This window comes from Rattus norvegicus, chromosome 8 (genome assembly GCF_036323735.1).
Source record: "Rattus norvegicus strain BN/NHsdMcwi chromosome 8, GRCr8, whole genome shotgun sequence".
Taxonomy (NCBI): Eukaryota; Metazoa; Chordata; class Mammalia; order Rodentia; family Muridae; genus Rattus; species Rattus norvegicus.
This window is the reverse complement of record NC_086026.1, coordinates 114,792,404-114,811,367: the sequence shown is the minus strand read 5'-3', so window position 1 is coordinate 114,811,367 and position 18,964 is coordinate 114,792,404. Positions and strand designations below refer to the sequence as shown.

The 18,964-nt window shown below is 43.6% G+C and overlaps 1 protein-coding gene across 17 annotated transcripts in view; it reads left to right on the top strand.

The window, feature by feature from the left end:
* Nek11 (NIMA-related kinase 11) overlaps positions 1 to 18,964 on the top strand; it is a 259,233-nt gene that overhangs the window by 93,875 nt on the left and 146,394 nt on the right. For 15 of the 17 annotated variants that reach the window (NM_001413824.1, XM_017595687.3, XM_039081562.2 and 12 more), the window contains 2 exons: positions 10,162 to 10,226; positions 11,354 to 11,480. In NM_001413824.1, the coding sequence (NP_001400753.1) occupies positions 10,162 to 10,226; positions 11,354 to 11,480 (192 nt within the window). Of the gene's footprint in view, positions 1 to 10,161; positions 10,227 to 11,353; positions 11,481 to 11,500; positions 18,270 to 18,964 lie in introns of those variants that run through there. The other 2 variants (XM_063265614.1, XM_039081565.2) reach the window with 2 other exon arrangements.

Below are 18,964 nucleotides of genomic sequence, written 5' to 3'. Positions count from 1 at the left end.
AAAATGACGGCGTCTCTTAATCACAGTATTGTAGTCAGTCACTGTAAGCTTCTGATGTAGAGAGCAATGACAGTTTATGTTCTAATTCACCTTATTCATCTAATAGCAGTAAACTAAACATGAGCCCTAAGCTTAGAGAACTATTAATGTAAGTGGTAAAACTCAGTGCCATGGCTGCAGGGCAGGGGGACATCCAGAGTCACTGTCTCCACTGCACAAGAGGTCACGGCACTGGGCAAACTGATCAGCATCTCTGAGCCTTGTTTCCTCATCAGTGAAACAGAAGCAAGGATAGTACTGTCATTGCTTGCCTTATAGGACAGTAGGGGATCTACCCTGAAACCTCACGCACTTAAGCAGCTTCTAGGACACTGTTGTGTGTGCTAATCATTAAGTACAGACATAAGGTAACACTGGCAGATGGTTTTAACCTGCAATCACTCATGGAGGTGTGGTTGACAAGGAGCCAGAGCATTTGTCACATTATTTGTGGGGTGGTCATGCATGGGGACACTTTGGGGAAATATATGATAGAATTTGCTAGACTAAACGTGCAAATAGTGGTTGTATTCCTTGGGGATGGACAGAGATCAGTGATGACCTGTTTGATGTAGACCACAAGAATATAGTGAGTATGCTATAGACAGACCTGCACTTGTGTTGTCTCTGGTACTAACACAATGATCAAGTTATACAATCATAGCAATGGGGTGGAAGGGTAAAGAAACCATGGTATCTATATACATGGTGGGGCTTATTTGGACACAGTGGAGAACCATGTGTCATTTGCAGGGAACTGGATGGAATCAGAGATAATCAAATTGAGTGGAACTGGACTTAGATAAATATCATAGTTTTCTCTCACATGCAGAATCTAGATTTTTTATAAATGGACATGAGAGCAGAGGGAGGCTATTGAGGGTCAGTGGGGAAGGGAAAGGGGAGAAAAAGGATAAGGGTGATCAAATTACACTGGATTCAGGTGTGAAATTGTCACAATGGAAGGCGCTCTTTTATACAAATGATATGGACTAACAAAAATTCAGGAAAGGGGGGAAATGAGGGCTGATCACCAATAGGCATGCAAGCATGGCCACAGGGACCCCCCTTTAAATAATGGCTAATTGCCTGTGAGATGTTTATCTCCAGTGACTGACTAGGTAAGCTGTGGAATCATTAGATCGTGAAATACTAGCCTAGAATAGAAAATAACACACAAGCAGTTCTGTACGGTCTAAATGACTCTTCAGTATGTAATGAAGGAGGGAAGGCGGGTATAGTTGGTACATACTGTTGTGTGGTTGTTCAAATCCAAGCTCAAACCAAGATGCATCTAACTGATGGTGAGTCACAGTAGTGCTTACTCGCCAGAGGAAGCTTTACTGTACGAGGCTCAAAGAAATGGTCTGGGTACTGGGATTGCTCTGTATGTAAATTAGAGTTGAGGACTACATGGATGACACACATAGACAACAGTGTTAAACTCAAGATTTATGCACTGTGGAGTGAATTGCAGAAAATGACGAGTATCAAGAACAGTAGATGTATGCTGTATAGGAGATCAGAAGAGGCATCATTCCACTCTTGACAATAAGGCTTCAGGAAAGGAGTGACATTTAATTTGACCCAGGGTTTTGAGTGTGGTTAAAGATGGGTCAAGCACCTACCAAGTTTAAGGAGCAGAGTGACCAGAGTGGAAGACATTGGACAACAGTCCATTTAGAATGAATCATGAGTAGTTCTGCTGAGAAGGCTCCTGAGGTGGCTAAAATGGAGATGTAAGCAGGGAGAGAAATTGGGGCTAAGAGGGACCTTGCTTTGTAACATGGATGGTAGATAAGGTAGGAGCCTTGTGAAATTGTGACCAGAGCTTGTTTCTGGAAGACCAGACTTAGGGAAGAGAGAAGGGGTGGGAGAGAGGGACAGGAAGACGGGGAGGGAAAGGAAGAGAGAGACACAGAGAGACAGAGACTGAGAGACAGAAACAGAGACTAGACAGAAACACAGAGAGGCACAGAGTGACACATATACACACAGAGAGACAGATAGATATGGGGAATTGAGTTATTAATCAGGAACCTTTCATACTGTCTATGTGTGAGGTTATGAGACATGGGTCGAGGTGGCAGCAGCTGGGAATATCTGGGGAGGATTATAATGAGTTTGGTGAGCTGCAATGACTAAACTTGGAATTAAGTCAGTGTGTTAAATTTGATAGAAAGTCAAAGGCAGGGTCTTGGGCTGGAGAACACTGGCGGAATACTCATCTACTATTCTTGAGAATTCCCAGGGCCATTGGAAGTGGGTATCAAAGATAACCTTGACGTTTGGGTCTGGGAGGCTGAGAGGCTGGAAACAATCAGGATGAGATTAACTGTGAGTATGGGAGGCAGAATATGGAGGAGGGTGGTGAGAGAAAGTAGTTTGAAGTGAGTTTTGGCGAAGCACCAGGGCTTGTATATGTTTTGATTCCTATAGTGTTAAAGTATTAAAGAAACCAAGATTGTGGTATAGTTTGCTTAGAAGCTGTGGTGGTTTGAATGAGAAGGGTTCTTATAAGCTCATTATTTAAATGCTTCATCCCTAGTTGCCGGAACTGTTTGGGAAGGATGAGGGGGTGTGGCCTTCTTGGAGGAGGTGTGCCACTGGGAGTGTGCTCTGAGCTTTCAAAGGCTAACAGCACTCTCATTTAACTCTCTCCCTTATGACTGTGTGTTAAGGTGTGAGCTGTCAGCTATTGGTCCAACACTATGCTCACCTGCCTGCTGCCATGCTCCCCATTATGATGGTCATGGACTCTAGCCCTCTGGAACTATGATTCCCAATCAAATGCTTCCTTTCACAAGTTGCCTTGGTCATTGTGTCTTATTGCACATTTGGAAAGTAACTCTAACAGGAGAGGAGCTGAGGAAGCAGAAACCAGTGTGTAAGGACAGGAAAGGGAGGGGGAAAGCAGCCCATGAAGGGGCTCAGAGGCAGGACTCTTCTACTCATGCTTTAGGTCTTACATTACACTTCTGTCCATTTTCCTGGAAATTGTTCATAAGTTCTTGGCCATATTTAATTCTTATTTTTAACATTATTTATGAGTTCCCCATTATTTTAAGGTTTTGGAAATTTTGATTTGAATGGGAAAGACAAATAGCTCCATCTTACTCCAATCTCCAGAGGGTTTTGTTCTTGTTTGTCTGGCTGTTCTAGTGAACTGAACTCAGGGTCTTGCTAGACAAGTACTCTACCAGTCAGCTATGTTCTCAGCCCTTGGAATAATTTTTGTTGGTCAGAGACAGGGTTTCCCTGTATAGGCAGTCCTGGCCTCAAATCTCCATTTCCCAGGCACTGGGACTGTAGGCACATACTCTTGCACCTGTCTTCAGATTGGCTTTTAAATGAAGCAATGCTGTATAATTTTTCTAGTTCATTAATATACAAAACACTCTTTTTTTTATCAGTTTTCAATATTTAGTTAATTGCAGACCCAAGACACATTTTCTTTAAAAAATAAACTTGTCTGTTTTAAAAACAGGTAAAATTCCAAAGGAATTTTTAAAGCATATTATGTAAACAACTAAAAAACTGTGATGTTAGAAGCCATGAGTATTCATAATTCAGAGTAAAAGCTGCCCGAGACTGTGGTGCTCAAGCTCATTCCTGTTGAAGGTGGTCAGGATGCTTGGTCCATAGCAGTAGCTGAGGGATGTGGGAGGTCCTACAAGTCCACTCTGTGCATCTCTTCATCCTAGTGCCCAAGTCTGAGGATCAGCTCCTGTCAAAACTGCTTTGCTCTTGACTGAGAGAGAACACGGGTGAGTTAGAGCACCATTCATCACTCCACAGACACGGTGACTACCCTGTCTACTAGTGTTCATTGGCCATAGCAAGTCACATGGCCAAACCCAGTGGCAGAAAGGTGGAGATGCCCTTACCTCCCCCAAAGAAGTGCTCATTGCAAGGCAGAAAATACTTGAATATTCCAGAGCAAGAACACAGCATATGCATTCACAGTGTTTCTCTCTGTTTGAACTTTTTCCAACTATCGCCAATTAGAATGGGTCTATGGGCATTGTTTATGCTTCCCATGTGTTCTGTTATATCTATTGGTATATTTTGAAAAGTACATAGATTGTTTGCATGTTAATCTGGAGGATTACATTGGAAAATACATGTGTGTGAGAATTTAGGCTTGGTGCCTTCATAACCAATGCCTCAGTGCAAATGTTGGTTAATTTTACAACCACTGGAGTGAACAAAGGGACGCCCAGTTTAAAATGCTGCTTCTGGGTAAGTCTATGAGAATCTGTTTTAAAATTGGCCCTTGAAATAGTGAAATACGTTCCTTCCCATTGTGAATGGGTATTGTGCCACCACTACAGGAAGGAGGAAAGTGCCCCCTTCCCTAATTCTGACCTTAGACAGGGATATACATGCTGGCTTCCCTGGGGCTCAGACCTTCAGGTATAGACTTACACCCCTGGCTTTCTGGGCCTCTAGTCTAATGATGCAGGCGACAGGTCTTCTAGGGCATGAGTCAATTCTCAGTTCTGTTTGTGTGGAGAACCTTGACAAATACAGTATTCTAGAGAAGACAAAGACAACGGTAGAGAAAGTAAGATGGGTGGAGGAAAAAGAAAGGAAAAACTGGCTCTCTCCTTTGGAAGGTTCCTGTACTGTGTTTTAATTTAGGTTGTTTTTAAATTTGGAATACTTGGAGTCTGCAGCAGATGGCGGGTACGTAGATGAGACTGTTAAAGCCTGGGAACGTTCACAGTTCACTCAGCTGTCTTTGAGAACGCTGTAGAGATCTCCTTCCTGTTGGGGGTATCGAGCTTATTAGCCCTGTTTCTCAAGGGAAAGTGGAGCGACCCCTCACAGTGTGCTCAGACTTGGTGGTCTTGAAATGCTGCTGATATTAGTGCTTCCCCAGGGTGGGAAAGGCAGGCTGGTGCACATCCCCTGAGGTGGCTTTGTTATCACCTAGCTACCCACACATTTCCCTAAGGTGGCTTTGTCACCACTAGTTACATTTCTCAGCTAGCTTGCAGAAACGTGGTAAAGTATCTAAATGAATGTCTGAAAAGTGGCATGGAGAATTCATTTCCTAGGTAGGGTGCCTGTTTGGGAATCCATGTAGTATATTTGGTTGAGGAAGGAGGTGACCTTCCCACCTTTGGGAGAGGGAAGTGATGAGCTGACTATGGTGTCTGGAGTCTCTTGAGCCCCCCTCTCCTATGTCCTCTTCTTGAGGATGTTTTGTGGTCAGTTGCTATCAGCACATTTCCACACCAAGTCAAGCAGACTTCCGATGTGTTGGCCATAGCCAAGAAGTTTAGAAAGGCCTGACCTCTACTTCTTGACTCCAACATGGGGTTCATGATCAAGTCACAGATAAGGAAAGTCAAACGGGAAGGAACAGGGGCTTTCCAACTGAGCATCGTCAAGGAGTCACTGGGTAGATGGGGCCTCTGGGAAGAAGAGTTTGCAGTCCACAGTGAGGCCCTGCCTGTCAGATAGATAGACCGGAAGGTGGGGAGCTAAGTGTCAGACTATTTACACAGGGCTCAGGGGAAGTGAAAGTTAAATGTCTGTGACTTCTCTGCAGTCCAGCCTTCTGCTGGCTCCCTGCCTACGTAGGGCGTCCTTCACCCCTGGAGAAGATCTGGAGGGTGGGGGAGATGGGGAGCAAGAGATAGGAACCCTAGCATAAATTCAGACACAAATAAGCTGTGGCCAAATCATTACACAGCACTTGAGTGCCATGGTCCAGAAAGAAGAGGGGCGTTCCACTTCTGTAGATAATATGGGGGGTTAGTGGATAGAGAACTGTTAGGATGTTTCACTTCTGTAAATAATATGTGTGGATAGAGAACTATTAGAGATACTTTGGGATTTCTAGAGAAAAAAATGCAACAGTCAGAACTGTTTGTTACCTTGTTATTTCCTGGATTTTTAAAATGCTTTTTAGAGGGATTACTGTTAGCCCAGTATATGCTAAGACTTTTTTTATTACAGGATCCATTTTGCTTACTGTAACCACAAAATCAGTAAATCACAATTTTATAGTTTCCCCCATAGCTTGCTGGCTGGCCTGTTAGATAAAACTTCTTGCTCTATCAACACAGAGACAACCCATTGGAGACAATTCATGATGGAGTCTGTGTCCCAGCATATTCTGTGCCTTAGTCTTGAAACACACGTAGTGCTAATTTATATATTTTATGTCTTTGTGTGTGAGCGATAACAGTATATTACGATTTTAACTCATCGCCCACCTGTCCGGTTGTCACCAGATAGCTTTGTTGACGGTGTTTTACTATCCTGTTATCTTCTGGCACACCCCCAGATGATCATCGGAAAGTCAACCCTTAGACTCTCTGGCTCCTTGCATGCGTACAGCTCCAAGAGATCTGACTACCTTCTGGGATCTAGAATCAATAGGGCCAGCATGGAGAAGCCTGGCTGGCTGAAGATCCCTTTATTTGCAAGTACAGAAGTACCTTGGGCAATGAAAGGATTCTTTATTTTGCTTTCCAGGAGGACAGTTCAGGAGTTGGTTAACTGCTAACTCAGCAGTGTCCTCTGGAGTTCAAATTCTTTTTGCCTCTAGTCAGGCCAAGCCACCCAAGCTTGTTCTCTTGCAGTTGTCAGGTTGATGGATCACCCCTTCTTATAACAGCAGACAAGTCCAGAAAGTATAGAGTTGGCCTCTCCCCGACATACACAGCACTCTTTATAAAAACAGAGAAATATCTTCTACAAGCTTTTGCTGTGTGACTTTTCTTGGGGGAGATATGAACAAAGGTTTATCCCAGTTAGGGCACCAAGAGTTAGTGAACCAGTAAGTTCATTAAGGTTACTAATAAGTTCATGGGTGACTAAAAGACAGCTTCATTACTCAAAAGCCAACTCCAACATGGCTGTTGACTCACAGAGGCTGCATCGCTGGAGCTCCCTGCACAACCTGCAGATAGCTGCACTGGACGGAGTCTCTCTCCAGCATTTGCACACTGCATTATGCCACCTTGGGGAATCTCTTGAGGCCTCTCAGGCTGACTTCTTGGGCTTTGCAATATGTATTTCATTTTTACCAGGTCCTTCCCTGGCTTGATAGTTTGTTTCTTCCTCCTTTCCTTCGTTCCTTCCTTCGTTCCTTCCTTCGTTCCTTCGTTCCTTCGTTCGTTCCTTCCTTCCTTCCTTCCTTCCTTCCTAAATTCATTTACATCTCAAATGATATCCCACTTCCCAGTTATCCCTCCACCCAACCTCCCTACCCCATATCTCCCCTCCCCCTTGCCTGTATGAGGGTGCTCCCCGACCCACCCACAAGCTCCAGCATCCCCCTATTCTGGGACATCAAACCTCCCCAGGACCAAGGGCTACCCTTCCCGTTGCTGTCAGGCAAGTCCATCCTCTGCTGCATATGTATCTGGAGCCATGGCTCCCTCCAGGTACACTCCTTGGTTGGAGGTCTAGACTCTGGGAGAACTGGGTGGTCAGGCCGGCCTATGTTGTTCTTCCAATGGGGTCGCCATCCCCCTCTGTTCCTCTAGTCCTTCTACCAGCTGCCCCACCAGGTCCCCTGAGTTCAGTCTGATGGTCGGCTCCAAGTGTCCTCATCTACATAGGTCAGTTGCTGGCCGACTTCCTCAAGAACCTCCACACTAGGTTCTGTCAGCCAGCGCCTCAGCAACCACAGCAACAGTGTTTGGTTTTGTGTCTGCAGACATGATGTATCCTCAGGATAGCTCATTTCTTGTTAGCACCAATGACCTCTCTTCCCCTACCCCATTGTCCAGATGTGTCAGTAGACTTTACTGTTTATTTACTGAAGGACATCTTGTTTGCTTCTGTTTCTTGAGCCATGGTGAATAGAGCTAGTGTAATTGTGGAGGGTTAGATGTGGATCTATAACAATGTGTTTAGTGGGGTTAACTTAAGACATGTTTTAATTCTGAGTTTCTAATTTCAGTGCTTGCATTTTCCTTTAGAAGCTCTGTTTGGCAATCTCCTTTGACAACAGCCCCCACCCCCCGCCCTTTGGTGTTTCTACTTCAAGTTTTCTCTCATACCCTTTGTGATTTTAAGCATTTAAAATGTACTGAATCTGATCTTGCTTGGTTGTCTGGAACGTTCTAGGATCTGGTATCACTGCATATTCTCTGCTGATTCTTAGCCTACATTTGCTCCTGCTGGGTAAGCAAAGAGAAAGACAGCAATTGACCATTAAGGCTTATTCTCTGGTTAAGGGTCTCTGCGATCACACAGCTATTGTGTATCTGAATCCCTGCCCTGAATGAGTGTTGTCCTCCTCTCAAATTATACGCTTCCTTTCTGAACTAACATAGGCAGGTTTCCTAGGTCTGTATGAAATACACATCGTACACCTATGGATGTGTATGAGCACCATCTGTCTCTATTATAGACTTTACGCCTTCTGCTGAGAACACCATAGCCAGCCCCCAGCTTTCTGAGACCATCACATTCCCAAAGGCACTGAGGGGTCAGCACCTGTTGTCTACTCTGATTTTCAGTTTCTTTTCATATAACGCTCCCAGGGGGTTTGCTGCATCATGGTTTCAGCTCATGAGAGCCTGTTTATGAACTTCGTTTAGCATCTTGCGATCCCCTGTAGGAAAACATTTTCATGTTGTCTGGTTCTCTCACATTGAGACTAGAAGTCTTAATGGACATTTCTCATACCACTGTCATATAGCAAGTCAGTAAGTACTTCTTGATTAGCGTTATCAGAATCAATGTCTTTACAAAGTGTAAACTGTTTGGGAACAATATAGTATAACATTTTGTAATAACTTGCCCATCCACTGACGGTATGGTTACTGGATGCAGTACTATGTAAACCACACTACAAAACTGTACAGCCTGAGCTATGCAGAGAATTCCAGACCAACCTGAGTTATGAGACCTTTTCTCCCCTTATTCCAACAGTCAGAGAGTAAAAGCAGTCAAACAAACCACTCCACACAATCTTTTTGAAACATTAAAAAAGCAAAACCGAGTGTTCCTTTCTCTAAAACCTCCATTTATGAACTCTTCCTTCCTTGGATAAAGGAGAAATGTCCATGCTTTGCAGCCTTTAAGCAGTGTAAGCTGGATATGGGAAAGGACACACATGTGCACATACACATGTTCATGCACACACACAGGCACACACATACACATGCATATATCCTTCCATATATAGCCATACTTGACTTTTTTATATTAGTAAGACAACATCTATGTTGTCTCCGTGTGCATTTTTTATTGGATAGTTTATGTATTTACATTTCAAACGTTATCCCCTTTCCTGGTTCCCCCGTCTCCCCTCCCCCAGCTTCTACCAGGATGCTCCCCCTCTCACCCACCCACTTCCACGTCAACGCCCTGGCATTCCCCTACACAGGGGCATCGAGCCTTCACAGGACCAAGTGCTTCTCCTCTTATTGATGCCAGACATCACCATCCTCTGCTACATATCCAGCTGGAGCCACGGGTCCCCCATGTGTACTCTTTGGCTGGTGTTTTTGTCTCTGGGAGCTATGGGGGTCTGGTTGGTTGATACTGTTGTTATTCCTATGGGGTTGCAAACCCCTTCAGCTCCTTCAGTCCTTTTTCTAATTCCTCCATTGGGGTCCCTGTGCTCAGTCTGATGGTTAGCTACAAGCACCTTAATCTGTACCAGTAGGACTCTGGCAGAGCCTCTGAGGTGACATCCGTATCAGGCTCCTGTCAACAAGCACTCCTTGGCATCAGCAATAGTGTCTGGGTTCGGTGTCTGCAAATGGGATGGATCCCCAGGTGGTTTTTTTTTTTTTTATCTTCTTGAGCTTCATATGGTCTGTGAATTGTATCTTGGGTATTCCAAGTTTTGGGGCTAATATCCACTTATCAATGAGTGCATACCATGTGCGGGTTTTTTTTTTTTTTTTTTTTTTTTGTGTGTGTGATTGGGATTGGGATTGGGTTACCTCACTCAGGATATTTTCTAGTTCCATCCATTTGCCTAAGAATTTCATGAAGTCATTGTTTTTAATAGCTGAGTAGTACTTCATTGTGTAGATGCACGACATTTTCTGTATCCATTCACACTTGACTTTTAATTGAGTTTAGTTTTCTATTTTCCATGACATTTTATCATCTTTTTTTTTTTTTTGCTTTTTGTAGGAGGATACTTCATCGAGACTTGAAATCAAAGAATATATTTCTGAAAAATAATCTACCCAAAATTGGTAAGATGTTTTAAATGCCTGCTCTAAAGCTCCAAGCAAGTTTATTGTCAGTGCTACCACAGCAAGCAGACGTGTGCAGTTCAAGCGAGCATGGACGCAATCCAGCCCTGGCTTCTATTTAGCCTTTGCAAATATTTGTTTTTACGTAGAGGAGCCCAACAAATCCTGGTTGTTTTGTTTGTGATGATCTGATATGAATGGAAATATCAAACACTTGCTCTTAACTGGCTGATTTAACAGGCGTGCTTTGCGGTCCTTTGCCGGGCACTTTGTGAGCTGCAGGTCACTTGTCTGTTTGAGTTTCTATGATTTATGTGCACGGACACTATGCTCGCACACATGTTTGTGCACCACATGCACACAGTGTCCACTGAGGGCTGGAAGGCAGCATCAAATCCCCTGGCACTGGAGTTACAGCTAGGTTGTGAATTGTGGGTGCTGTGGATTGAACCTGGGTCCTCTGGAAGAGCAGCTAGTCAGTGCTCTGAAGCACTAAGCCATCTCTCCAGGCCCCTCACTCACCCATCAGTAAGTCGAAGCCATACATAATTCAAATGGTCTATAATGGCCTCATTAATATTTAATTCTTTAGAACTATACTTCAACTCAAATAGTTACTCAGTTGTCTGAGCTTCCCATAGGAGATTCATGGGGAAGAAGAGAATAGAGGTATGTGACTAATTAGAGAAGCCAGCGGATTCAAATTTCTTTACGTATATTCATGAATAGTTTACATTTTTAGAAAAGTTCCGTTTGTTGTAAAATGAGATCAAGCTCTTCTCCCTGCAGGGGAATTTTCATGTCTTCCACCCAGTCCTTCCAAAGCCTCTGTTGGTGATTACCAGACTTCAGTAATAACAGGTTGTTCTGCGTTTCTATAATCCCAGAAATAAAGACCGTGAGGCTAGAAAATTCACTTTCCTTGTTCCGTCTTCTTTCTCCTCTAAAGCACAGATGTTTAAAGCTATTGGCCATCATTATGTAATTTAAAATGCCCCTTGTCTTTCCCTTTAAAATGACACGAGGCGCTGCATAATAAATGATGAAGTTAAATCCGTTTTACTTGTTAATTTCCAGTGATGCTTTTGTTGCTTAAAATATTTACACAAATTAACCACAATTCCCAGGGGACTTTGGAGTTTCTCGGCTGCTGATGGGTTCATGTGAGCTGGCTACAACTCTAACCGGGACTCCCTATTATATGAGTCCAGAGGCCCTGAAGCACCAAGGCTGTGATGCCAAGTCTGACATCTGGTGAGTAGGTGGTGCTGGCCCCGGTGACTTCCTTCTCCACTGTCTGAGGTCTGTCCGCTCTGTTCTGAAATTCATCCGCTTACTCCCTCTACTCACCCTGTCCCGTTTGGCATTTGAGTTGTGCTGTGGCCAGAGGGACAGAAGCACACAGAGCTTGTTATGCTCTGAAAGGCATTTCGGAGATCCTCTCTGTTCGTAGATGAGTCGTTCCTGAACCACAGGGGAAAGTTCTTAATGTGGCCAAGACATTAAATTTTGATGTGCTTCGGTTAGCCTGTTAAATAAAGCATTGGACTCATAAAGCCCGTGCTTTGTTTTATATTAAGGTTAACTCCCAGCTCTGGGGAATGTGCTGCTTTTCTCCATTTTAGAAGAATTTTACTAAAGATTCTGGATTTTGGGGTAAGCAACATGTAACGTTTTTTGGGTTTTCAGTGATGGAGACATATGTGATCTTTCTTACATCTATGGTGCTCTCGTATCCAGAGCTAGGTGGGAAACGCCTCAGTCTGTCCCGCTATAAGCAGTGGGCCCTGCAGGGAATGCTGCTCTACTTCGAAAGGACCTTATATTATTTTCAGCATTCACGAGCTGAAGGACAATCTAGTTGAGAGCTTGTTAATTAAGTAAATAATTATTCTATGCAAATCAATGTTAAGTAGTTCTGAGCCTTCAAAGACAAGCAATGTAAAAGCATGCCCATGTTTGTTTTTTTTAAAGATGAGAGGTAGAAAATGACCTTTTGTGTGGTCAGGGGAAACTGAGTCACCACAGAGCAGTTGGCTTAGGGTCCTTGTAGGAGTCGTGATTTTTCTATTTACTTTAGAGCCTCCCATGGGAGAGAAGCTGTCAAGGTTTGTCCTAGCGTTGACCTTCCACAGAAATCGCATCCCTTCATTTCAGTCTCGTGATTGCTTTGAGATTCTCTGCTGACTCTTGATCTCCCTAGAGTCTCTGGTCCTAGAGGTCCAACCCAGTTCACCTATCACTTTCTCTAATCCTTTCCCATGTGCCCCCCAAAGTAGAAAAGAAAACTGGAATAAAAAGCAGAAAGAAAAGAGGGCAAAGGCAAGTCACCAAGAACAACTTTCTCTACACTGTTTAATTGAGCACTTACTCCCCCACCCCCAAGACTGTGCAGTAACCTAGATATCAAAGCAGAAACACCTGCCTCTTGCTCCTTGTGGAAAACCTTGCTACTTTGGTGATCCTTCTCCAGCTCAGCTGAGCTTTGCAGTGGCTATTAGCCACCTACCTACCTTCCTACCCCTACCTACCTTTCTTTCTTCGCACTTAGTTTTTAAAATATTATGGATTATAAAATAGATTCAGATATATAACGTCTCTATGACTATGTTATCTAAAGCCATCTGATTCAGGGCATATCAGTTCAGGAAGCTATTGTGTAAGTTTCGGGAATGCTCTCTGGCAGTATACCTGATTCCTTTACCGGGCATCCATACCTGTTTGCCAGCTCAGAAGGAGGCTCCTAGGTCACGGAGGCAGTGGAGCCCCCGGGGAAACAAAGCCACTTCTTCGCTCCCTCTGTGCCCAGTCCACTTGTTTACAAATTACTCCTTCTATTACATGAGAAATTATTAGAATATCAAGCAGCATTCCTGTGGCGTTTTGTAGCTACTAAAGAACCTGACACATAGAAAATCTCTCCCAGCTTTAGACCAGCTCCCCTACTGTGATTATAAACTACTCGGCAAGTATGAGCTGAGAGTGTATCATCATCTTGACCCCAAATAACCACTTTATTATGAATTCAGTAATTACTTTGCTTGTATCTAAATCAAAACGGGCTTATCTGGTAATGAAATTTCAGCTACCAAACCCAAAGTGGGACAAATATCGGAGAATTAATTAATATTAATTATAGTGGCAGACAGAGACGTGTGGCGAGTGATCTTAGGGAGACACTCAGGAAGATTGGATTGCGTAGAGAACCCATCTCTACCTTGGAGCGGGTGGCATCTGTGTCCCGAGGAATGTCTTCTGGGGACTGGGAGTACATATGAATAATTTATAGATGCTTGCTTGAGCGTTAACAGTGGAACATGCCATATTTATAATGCTTTAAAAATCAGCCTAATACTGATTACGTTTTTATCCGTTAACACTTGCCCATATGCAACCTCCCTTCCTTCTGTAATCCATTAGACCTACCTAGATTTGATTATTTATAGCCTTCAAGTACAGGAAGTTGCTCTCAAAGGATGACTTGGTTCTAAAAGTCGATAAACACTTCTTTGGAAAGTTACAATACTAAGGGCCATCAAGGGCAATGCTTTGAATCCAGCTGGTGTGTATAAGTGTTTGCTAAAAATATGTTTTCTCCACAGGAGAAATATAAACATGACTTGTGTTCCTCAGCCAGGGCTTCGAGTCTAAACACTGAATAGTTAGCATACTTCTCAGAAGAAAAAAGACAGTGCTTTTGGAGTGCTGGTGCTTGAGCAGAAATGAAGCACCATTTTACCGTTGCTCTAATTTCCTTCGAAAGAGTCAGCTCGGCTGCTCTCTGATTTGTTACTGTGTGTTTGTTGGGTGTTTTTTTGTTTTTTGTTTTTTTTTTTTGGTTCTTTTTTTCGGAGCTGGGGACCGAACCCAGGGCCTTGCGCTTCCTAAGCAAGCGCTCTACCACTGAGCTAAATCCCCAACCCTTTTTTTAAATTTTTTTTTTTAAGATTTTTTATTTATTTGTAAGTACATTGTAGCTGTCTTCAGACCAGAAGAGGGCATCAGATCTCACTACAGATGGTTGTGAGCCACCATGTGGTTGCTGGGATTTGAACTCAGGACCTCTGGAAGAGCAGTCATTGCTCTTAACCACTGAGCCATCTCTCCAGCCCCATGTTGGGTGTTTTAAATGGGGAGAATGGTGGTGGGAATCACACTGGTGGAGTCTACTTCATGCTCAATAATGGACCCAGGCTTTAGTGTTCTCAGAAAGCAAGCTTAGCTACATGTGTTCTAACACAGAGAGAGACCAGGACCTGTGTGCTCTGCCTGGCCAAAGCATGTATCCTCATTGGAGAGCAATAATTACACCTATGTCCATTTCCTTATAAGGCACTCTAAACCCAGCAGCCTGATGTCTAACCTATATAGGAACTGCTCTGGTTAACGGCAGGTGACATGGACCTTTTGTACCACAGTTTCCTTAGTACCAACTCAGAAGGCTAGGGGATGTCAGTTGTTGGTCCAGGAGCCCCTGCCGTATAAGACATTTGGCTTATGTCTCTGCTTCTCTTTTCTTCACCAGGAAACTAAAGATTCCTTACCAGCCTGTTTTCAGTCAGAGGGGCCTTCAGGTTAAACTAGTCTCGGCTCCATGGTTCTCCACCAGTTTCAGGTTGTAGGCTGTTCCCAGTGCAAACGGGTATCATCTATGCCAGGGGACAATCAGAGTCTGTGCTGAGCACCTCCCTGTGAAAACGATTTCATTCCCATGCTTTAGAACTGCCCATGTTACATTGGCTGAAGCAAGTCACGTGGCAAGTCCAGTATCACCAGAGAAGGAAGTGCCCACTCATATGTGAAGGGAAAAGGAACATATGGAGAAGTCACCCTCCCAGAGGATCCATCTTGTAAGGACACCAGGGTGGGCTATAGTAAATGTGTTGGAAGGTGACGGTTGGGACAGACAAAAGAGAGGTAGATTTTTCTTTAAGCTGGCACAGTCCTCTCCCTGTGCCATTCTATCTTGTGATGTTCACGCTATCTTAACAAGCCCTGGGAGACTGCATAAAACGAGTAAAGGAGCTGGGACCATAGCCATGATCTCTGTGTGAAGCAGTTTGAGTCACATTAGCAGTGGGGATGCTGCCAGGTCCTTAAAGCAGCAGTGGCATGGATAGCAGTTGGGGGGAGGATGACTTAATTTGTTACCAACCTCCTCTCTGCCATAGGCAGTCGCTGTCCATGGTCCTTCCTGTACTTTCTGGTTTATATGGAATGCTTAGGTCTGGCCTCAAGAATATCTGAAAATGAAAAATAATTTAATTCCTACCCAAAAGGGGAAAACTATGAAAACATTAACTATGCCCACTTCCCACCTATCTCAGAAATAAATAATAAATAAATAAATAAATAAATAAAGTCAAGGATGGTTGCAAGGGTTATGATATTCTGTTAAGTTCTCTATTTCCCATATGCTGCCCCCAAACCCAGTCACTATTGCTGATGCCAAGTAGAGCTTGCTGACAGGAGCCAGATATGGGTGTCTCCTGAGAGGCTCTGCCAGAGCCCTACTGACACAGATGAGGATGGTTGCAGCTAACCATTGAACAACAGAACTCCAGTGGAGGAGTTACAGAAAAGACTGAAGGAGCTGAAGGAGTTTGCAACACCATAGGAAGAACAACAATATCAATCAAAAAAAAAACCCTACCAGAGCTCTCAGCGACTAAACCACCAACCAATGAGTACACATGGAGGGACCCATGACTCCAGCCACATATGTGGCAGAGGATGGCACTGTCCAGCATCAGTGGGAGGAAAAGCCCTTGGTCCTGTGAAAGCTTGTTTCCCCAGTGTAGGGTAATGCCAGGGCCTTGAGGTTGTAGTGGGTGGGCGGGAGTGGGAGCATCCTCACAGAAGCTGGGGGAGGGGAAGGAAGCATGGGGGGAAGGGATAACATTTGAAATGTAAATACATAAAATATTCAGGAAAAATAAAATTACTTTAAAAAAGAAAGATTAGGATCCTGTTGCTGTAAAATTATATATATAAAAAAATATGTTGTGTCTTTTAATCCCGCACCAAGTCCAGCACCTGGGTCCCAATTCCATGGCAGCCCAGTGTCTCCAGCCACCACAAGCTCTCTTGAATTCAGTTAAATCACCCCAGGAAATAACACACAATAATAATAACACAATAACCTCTGATCCAATTGATAAGATATAATTGCCTACCTGGACATACCCTGTACACATCCATCCCTTAAAAATATTCATAACAACCTGTCAGTGTGTAGAGAGGAACCTTAACATCCGCCTCCATGCTCTCTCAGTTGACTCCCTCTTTTGCTCCAGTCTCCTCCTCCTCTCTAAAACTGTTCTCCCGCCCATCCTTCCACCTGCAGAATGACATCATCCTACAGAATCCTAAAAAAATAAATTTCTTTCTCCTTTAGCCAGTTTTTCTTGAGTCATTCCTCTTTCTTGTTTCCCTTTACCCCAGCTATTGGCCTTGATCTTCCATTGGCCAATTCCTGTAGAGGACATGGTGGTACCGTGGGAGCCTAGAAGGGCCACATAACCTTCAAAACTCTAGAAATTATGGAAGAGAGTATTTAGGGCTTTTACAAAACAAAGACAATTCATCTAAACCCCGTTTTTCTATAATTGTTCAGACACATGCACACACACACACACACACACACACACACACACACACACACACACGGATATATACGTTTTCTTGATCACACTCACCAGTTTCAAGTGCTCAGTCCCCCCACGTGGCTCTTGTTTGCAGAACTGTAGAGCTTTTCATCAGTAAAGGGACTTCTGTGGGCTTGTTCTGAGCCGCCTCCTACTTAGCTTTCTCTTCATTCTTATACACATCCTGCCTTGGGCCTGAGAAGGGCCCCTGCTGGTTTCAGCTGCTAGTCAGTCAGTCTCCCCCCAGCCCCCTTCTGTTATCTGCCCTCCTCCTGTGTAAGAGTGTGTGTGTGTGTGTTTATTGAAAACAGAGGGGTTGGAGAGATGGCTCAGCAGTTAAGAGCACTGGCTGCTCTTCCAGACGTTCTGAGTTCAATTCCCAGCAACCACATGGTGGCTCACAACCGTCTGTAATGGGATCTGATGCCCTCTTCTGGTGTGTCTGAAGACAGCGACAGTGTACCCATATATAATAAATAAATCTTTTTTAAAAAAAGAAAACATCAGAATACCTCTTGGTCACATCAAATGAAAATATTACCTAACAGATATGATTTTCCAGCACTGCTGGGCAGGTTTCTGCTGGAAGCTCTGGCAGAGCTTTAAAGAGGTAAATTTAGCTACACAGAGACAGGCGGTTGTCATTTCATTTGCAATTCATTAGCAGGCCATGCTTCAGAAACTCTCCCCTAGGTCTAGCAGCTTGGACAGATGGCAACTTGGGGGATTTAGGGTAGAATATGTCTCACATGTACCTGATCCCCACCTTCCTCTTCACTGTGCACAGTGTGATCGCGTGGGGACAGATTTGTTGTTTAACTCTTCAAAGTTGGAGGTATTTTGGAGAAAGAAAGGAATGCAAGACACAGACTTCTAAATAAAGTGCACCGTGTGTGTGTGTGTGTGTGTGTGTGTGTGTGTGTGTGTGTGTGTGTGTGTCTCCTGCTTTCCAATACTGGGGCTTTCTTCAAAAGGACAGAAGTTAGGAGCTGATATAACAATTTTCACAAAACAATATTTGGTTAGAAGTTGGAGAAAATAAAAGCATGGATAAATGCAATTACAGTTATAGAATAAACAATATATCTAGGGGATATATTTTAAAATATATGACTGGACAATCCAGACATCTTTAACTCCAGACGTTGTAGAAGCTTGTCCAATCATATTGTCTCATATTGCTTTCGCTAGCTTCTACTCATTTCATGTATTTTTGTCGGAGAAAATGTGCCACTGGGAGTTGACTTTGTGATTTCAGTGCTCAAGCCAGACCCAGTGTCTCTCCCTACCTGCTGCCTGTGCATCTGGATGTAGAATTCTCAACCACTCCCCATGTCTGCCTGCAGTCCACCATGCTTCCTACCATGACAGTGGACTAAACCTCTGAGGAGTTAAGGTAGCGCTAATTAAATGTCTTCCTTTACAAGAGTAATGGTGTCTCTTCACGGCAATAGGACATTGACCAAAATAAGAGATTATTGTTCTCGCCTAGCCCTTTCTACCCCTTAGAGTGAGGTGGGGTGTATTTGGCTTCGTTCTTCCGACCTCTGTCTTTTTTTTTCTTTCCTTAAAAGCTTTTCTTTGTAGTAACAAGTACTGCTTTGGTTTTGTTGGTTTTCAGCCGTTCTAGGAGCTTGCAGAATCACTACCCTGGAGTGCACATTTGCATTTCTCTGATGTCTAATAATGTTGAATATCTCATGAGTTTTGATCATTTAGTATCTGATGAAAATATTCTCTCATTCTCTCTCTCTCTCTCTCTCTCTCTCTCTCTCTCTCTCTCTCTCTCCCCACCCATATGAAGTGTAGTTTACCTTTGCCTTAATCAAGCACTAGAATTTGCATATGTCTGTATTTGCAAACAGCTCTCCATCAGAATCTTTCTTTCATCTTTGTCAATACAACGCTTTCTATAAGGGACACATTGTTAAACCAACCTGCTTTTGTAGCACTTCCATTTAAAGTTAGAGTCATCTTGTCATTTCATACATAAGAAGAAAAACAAAGGAAGTTTCCAACCACGATTGCAGGGTGTCTGGAAATCATTTTAGGAGAAACTGGCGTCTTCTTCTTAACTGGATCTGCCTGGGT